The sequence below is a fragment of the Coffea arabica genome, chromosome 6c, assembly GCF_036785885.1.
Source record: "Coffea arabica cultivar ET-39 chromosome 6c, Coffea Arabica ET-39 HiFi, whole genome shotgun sequence".
NCBI classification, from domain to species: domain Eukaryota; kingdom Viridiplantae; phylum Streptophyta; class Magnoliopsida; order Gentianales; family Rubiaceae; genus Coffea; species Coffea arabica.
Window position 1 is genome coordinate 32,700,916 of NC_092320.1, and position 6,678 is coordinate 32,707,593.

The following is a 6,678-nucleotide window of genomic DNA, read 5'->3' on the forward strand; positions in this document are numbered from 1 at the left end:
CCTAAAAAATTCTTTAAAAAGGGTTTGTTTACTTTTCATTCCAAAAACAAAATCACTTTTTGGATGACTTGGTACACCCTAACTCTATACCAAGTGGCGACTCATTTTCTATCTAAAACCCTTTGTTTGGCCAAACCGTCGCATTTCACAATCCCACGGCCTTTTATTTTCACCTTCACACACGTTCACATACATCTCCTACACACTACTCTCACCAGATCAAAATGTGGGGCGTGACAGATTGGCGACTCCACTGGGGACCTCCTAAGTGGGTCCAAGCATTTGATTTAGCCATTCTTTTCCGTTTTCTACCCTTGTTATGCGTAGCATTTGGATATTAGGGTTGCATTTTGCATTTTAGGACCTTTTGCCTCACGCGCGTATCAAACTACTCCCTCACTCACGTATGTATGATTGATTGTTTGGATGTATGTTTTACTTGTTTTATCTCGCGTTTTGCATTGCATTTGGGGGGGGGGGTGTCACCTTTAGAGCCTCACGTTGGGTCTCAACCCTTTCCCTCAAAATAGGGAACACTTCATACGTGCACGTTTATTTACTGTTATCCCATTTTATTTTATTTTCGTGGGCTCTTTCGCACACTGCCTTGTAGGACTAGGAATGGTTTCTCTAGGTATGTGGATGGTGTGCTCTGCGCCCATAGCAGTACCTAGGGGATCGCTCGAGCCACCGACCGAGGGTCTTGGGATTGATGACCCATTTCCTTAGGTCTGAAGGCTTGGGGACCTTTTTAAATCTTATCGAGTCTAGTTGCATTAGTGAGCCCCAGCCTCATGCATCCATGTTAGAGTTTTCCTAGGTTAGAGTCAGCCTCACCCTTTTTAAGCACATTAGGCACGAGGGAAGGGGTTCCACCCCTTTTACATGCTTTTATTGTATTTCTTTTCTTAATTGCTCCCAATATGTTATGTGTACTATCAATTGCACTAACCATTTCGTTGTTTTTTTTCTGCTTGCATTCATGTGCCTTAGCAATAAGAGGCCTCTTTGGCTCTCTTTTAGTGACTTACCCACTAGATAACTCATATGTTTAAATTTCAGTTATTACACTTAATTTTCAATAAGTACATTTCATTTTTACACCTTTTCCCCCCGATGCATTATTTATGTCCTTTAGGCCATATTTGTTACATATTTACATCGCTTTAATAAATGGCATCATGCATTAAACCTTAGAAGGAACGCCATTTAGGCATTTCCATATTAGGGATGAGCCACTCCTATAATCCCATGGGTACTTAACCCTATTTTTGGGATCTGCACGTTTACTCTTTTGTAAATGAACCTAAGGGGTAAAATGTCAAGGTAACGGTATCTAAGTGAATTCCCCATTCAGATGACGCAGTGTCGAATGCTCAACCAAGTCCCCCGAGAGCTGAATCAGTGGAAGAATAACCTATCTTATGAGATTGGAGGGCTATTCCAATATGTGGGGCATCTACCAAGCCTTGTCGACATAATACCCAACGTGTCTGCTATCCAAGCATTGATCAATTATTGGGATCCGGATGCCTCAGTTTTCCGATTTGGAATGTGCGAACTCACCCCAACCCTAGAAGAGTTAGAGGGATTGTTGCAAGTACCGGGAAAAGGCAGTCCTATGATATACCCGAGTGGGGGAACGAGAGAGCAGTTTTGCAGATTTTTGGGATTGAGGAACAATAGCTTAGACCAACACCCCGACGCTAGATCTTGTCCACTGAGGTTTTTATATGACCAGTTTGGGGAAAAGGAGTCCTTTGAGCGCCATCAGATCGATTTCTTTATAACAAGGGGGCAATGGGAAGAGAAGCGTGTGCAAGCTTTTGGTTTGGTTTTGATCAACTTATTGCTATTCCCTCAAAGGCATGGAAATGTGACATTTGCAACAATCAACATGATTCAATGTCTTTTTTTAGGAATTCGTGGAACGACACCAACTTTGATACCCATTGTCATAGCGGACATCTTCTCAGCCCTTACCAATTGCCAAAGGAAAGGGGGTTTCTTCTATGCTTCAAATTTAATACTTCAAATGTGGATCATGGAACATTTGGCGAAGAGATCACTTAACCCTTTGGGTTCTTGTCTCTTAGTTGAGAATTGGATTGATTCACATCGAGAGAGAGTCAGCCGCTACTACCGCGTGATGTCGTCAAGCCAGTTTATTGAGGAGTTCAACAATTTGACACCAGAAAAAGTGCAGTGGATTCTAGATTGGACCAAGGTCAGGGACCCAGCTTTTAGGACCACTCAACATGACTTCATCCCTCTAGCTGGAGTTAATGGTCTAGTCGCCTATGTTCCACAAAGGGTTATGAGACAGTTGGATATCGCAAAGCATTCTTATGGTACAAGGGGTTGAAGATCTCAGATTGGGTATGGTGACCGAGAGTCGAAGCATGGTATTAGAGGCTTGGGGAAATTTGCAAGGTCTTGAGAAGTTGCAATTGGAATTGGTAAACAAGATGGCACCTGCAGTTATGCCTGGGTACAACGAATGGATCAAACAAAGGGTGGAACATGATAGGGCAAGGTAACAATCAGCATCAGCCAGTCTCGAAGAACAAATGGAGAAGCTAAGGAAAGAATTAGAAGAATCTCAAGCCCAGCTTATAATGGCCAACAGAGTTTTAGAAGATACCCAAGTGCAGTTGAGGAGGGAGAAGAAGAAGAACGAGAAACTAGAGGAAGCCATAGACGCCCTTGATAGGATTAGGGAAGGAGCTCGTAAGCTCAGTTTAGGGAGCTCTAGAGAGTTACAAAGTACAAGTCTCTTGAGACATAGGGATTTTGTAAATATGGTTACTAAGACCATTGACGAGGTTGTAAAGAAAGATTGAACTCTTCCACATTTTATGAGAAGCTTTCCATTTCAAAGTTCTAAATTCACTTACAGGTTTGGAAATGGGATTTTACCCCGAAAGCTTGCATCATGCTAGGCCTACCCTTGGCACAAAAAGGGTCCCCCCATATGACATGCATCTGAATTGTTTGAACAATTATTAACTCATGTCTTTTTCTTTTTTTCTTTTGAATAAGTTGCAAAAATCTAGTAACGATTGGTTTATCTAAAGATGTCTTTTGCATCCTCAGGTAAAGTTTCAAAATAGCTTCTCGGAAAAGCCCCATTATTACGCGATCCCGAAGTAAAGCCCAAAGGAATCGTGTGGACAAGAGTACTCAGCCAGAATCGTCTGATAAGGCCGCTGCAACTACCCAGCCGAAAGCCACAAGTCCCGGGGTTCAGTTGACTGAATTACTCACTAAATTTGGGGAAATGGCATCTGAAATGGCCGCCCAAAAGAAGTTGATCGACGAGCTCATTAGTAGCAGAGTGCAGCCTGAGCCTGTGCCCGCCAAACAATCGGAATCCGAACCATTTGTCATTCCTCCAATTCAAACCACTTTTGAGGGAGTTTTCAACCCGCAGTATACTTATACTCAAAATCCTCCGTTCTATCTTCCCTATGGGCAAGGATTTCAGCCTCAAGGTGGTCCAAACATGCCTCTGGATCCACAAGCTTTTTATTAGACTACCGCAGAGCCTGTTGTGCCAGAGCATACTGTTCAAACCAAGCCAGAAGTGAGAGAGTCGTCTGCCCCGGTGGATATGAAGCTACTTAAGAGGTTGGATCATTTCGATGAGTTCATCAGGAAAAACCAAGGTTTAAGCAAACAAGGGGTGTTAGACTACGATGATCTGTGCCTGTTTCCAAATGTACAGCTGCCCGTAGGGTTCAAGACCCCGAAGTTCAATAAATATGATGGTACAGGCAACCCTAAGACACACTTGCGTTTGTTTGCCAACAAGTTGGGCAGACCGGTGGATGACGAAAACTTGCCATTAAGGTTATTTCCAGAGAGTCTAGAAGGAGACGCCCTCGATTGGTATTCCAACTTAAAGCCAGAGGAGGTGGAGACTTGGCTTGATCTATCCAACGCCTTCATCAGACAATACAAATATAACTGCGAGTTAGCACCGACCAGAACTACTTTGGAAGGCACAAAGAGGTGACCATCTGAAGATCATAAGACATACGCCAAAAGATGGAGAAAGATAGCTGCTAAGGTTAAGCCTCCGATGACCGAAGATGAAATTGTTCGCACTTTCATAAAGGCGCATGATCCTCCACACTTTGAAGAAATTTTCCGCATGACTGGATGCTCATTTGCTGCTATTGTCAATAAGCTTGAAGAATATGATGATTTTGTGAAGGCTGGAAAGATTGTCAATGCGTCTGCCTTGAAAACTCAAGTGGAAGCTTTGCAAGGCCAAAGTAATAATGGAAAGAAGCAACAACTCCAAAAGAAAGAGGGGGAAATCGCTGTTGTCTGGGATCGAAACCCTGTCCCAAGACCCAGACTTCGACAATACCCTACCTACTCAAACCCTTACCCTTACTATTCAAACCCTCATCCTGTTTATCATACCAATATCACTCATCCTCGACCTCGCCCTAATTACACCAACTCGCCTATAGCCCCTTTCCAAATATCTGAACCTAACTTCCAACAAGTTCGACCCCGACCTCCCTACAATCAACAATTTCCTCCACCAAATAGACCCACCTATAATTACCCTCAACCCATTGAACCCCAAAATCAAAATCGTTATCGCACTTTTACTAACCTTGGCAGGCCTCTGGAACAATTGTATAAACAATTAAAAGCCGTTGGTAAAATCGGCGTAATTCCCCCTCCAGCTTACCCTCATGGCGTTCCTGCCGAATACAATCCACAGTCCACTTGTACCTATCATTCGGGAGCACCTGGCCACCCAACCACCGACTGCATAGCACTTAAGAACAAAGTCCAAGACATGATCGAGGCAGGGGAAATAGTGCTAAGAGGAAAGGGTGAACAAGGTCCGAGTATAAGTACAAACCCCTTTTCCAAGCACAAAGACACCTTCGAGGCATCTACCTCTAATGACGAAATTTGAAAGTCCTGAAGGAGCTTTGCACAATTTGGATGGCCGAGTATTTTCCCTCTTGAAGGGAATTTCGGTAAATCTAGGGGTTGTCATTTAGTAAAGTTCATGAAAACTATTTTTTGCATATATGAATAGCTTAATGAAAGCATCTTTTGCAATTGAGTTTTGACTTGTTTCCGCTTTAATTTGGAGTTTCATGAAAGGCACAATTTGTTTTATTTTTTTGATTATTGTCCTGATTTTTTTAATTCTTTTAAGATAGCCAAAGATGAAATTATTTGACCATTTGAATATCACTGTTCTGGAATCCGATGAAGCCGCACATTGAAAAATCCCTTCATTGAAAACCCCTTCATTGAAAAATCTCTTCATTAAGAAAATCTCTTCACTTAAGGATCCTTTCATTGAGAAAGCCTTCATTGAGAAATCCCTTCATTGAGAAAATCCCTTCCCTGCCAAGTTCGAAGCTGATTGGTTAAAGCAGCGTCACCGACGATTGATTCTGATTGATGAAAAGCAGCTGAATGCCATGTGCCATGGCCAATGTTACCACAACGCATGGCCCATGTGTGAGGCCCCAGTTCGTTCTACGTTGATATATTCATTAATTGGGCGGTAACGTTTGGTTTTGGGAGTATTTCGAAAACCCTAAGTAGGGATTAATATTTAAACCCTAAGTTCCGGTTAAGATTGAAAACCCGTTTTTCCTACATTTTCTTTATTAGAAAATTCCCCAGATAATTTTTATGAGTAAATATAGTTTTTAGATGATTTTTCTAGTATCGGTTAGATTTTGAGAAAATAAGAATATATAATGGACGTGGGACCCACTAGTGCGAAAAGTTCGAAAAAATTCGGCCAATTAGGTTAAATTCCGGATACTGTGTGAAATTTATCGGGTGTTAAGAGATAAGTAGGGGATGTGAAGTGATTGATGTGAGAGGAAAAAGAAAAGATAAGTTTGCATTTAATGAGGTGACAAGTGTCACCATTATATTGGACATGACTTATGATTCACTGTTCACCATTTTGACCTTTTGACTAATTGGGTAAATATCTCAAAAATTCACCAAAAAATCACCATTTCCTCCTACTCCATGGCCGGCTCTCACTTGGACAAAGAAGAAGAAACTCTTCAACAATTTTAGCTTCCATTTAGCTCAATCTTCCAAAATCATTCACCTAAATTAGTTTCTACTCCATAAAATCCTACCACTTGGTGCTAGTGAGTGCTTTGGTGAAGTTTTTGTGGAGAGCTAAGGTGTTCTACAACTTCCTCTCTCTTGTTTACTTGGTAAGTGGTACTTGAACTTCCTCCTACACCTTATGAAGCTTAAGTTATGCTTCTTAGTGGCTAAAGTGCTGAAATTTCTGGTTTTTATCTTGGTTTGAGATGAATTGGTGAAGTTTTTAATTTATTGATGAATTTTCTGGTTTAATTGGATTATGATGTTGTGGGTGTTTATGATGGTTGGTAATGAGGGGGAATGACTCTAGTAGGTGTGTTTGATAAGAATTTGCAATCAATTTTGGGTTTGGAATGAATTGAGAAAAGTTAGGGTTTGATAACCCCTAATTCTGTCCGGTTTTGGATCATAGGGTTAGAGGCCGAATTGGACTTTGCTCAAAACATGAAAGTTGTAGGTATTGATGTGTTTGAGGTGTCTGTAAAATTTCAGGTCATTTGGATTAGTGTAGAGTGAGTTATGACGAAATTACTGTAGCTGTTCTGCTTTGGACAG

General features: G+C 41.5%; 1 protein-coding gene across 1 annotated transcript; it reads left to right on the forward strand.

Annotated features, from left to right (window-relative positions):
* Positions 1-1,357: 1,357 nt before the first annotated feature.
* On the forward strand, positions 1,358-2,365 carry LOC140008738 (uncharacterized). Its single transcript, XM_072053601.1, has one exon. It carries the CDS (start codon positions 1,358-1,360, stop codon positions 2,363-2,365), a length of 1,008 nt encoding a protein of 335 aa, XP_071909702.1.
* Positions 2,366-6,678: the final 4,313 nt, after the last annotated feature.

Bases quoted from the DNA above. Each gene is read 5' to 3' on its own strand.
- LOC140008738 (XM_072053601.1), top strand. From the start codon at position 1,358: ATGACGCAGTGTCGAATGCTCAACCAAGTCCCCCGAGAGCTGAATCAG.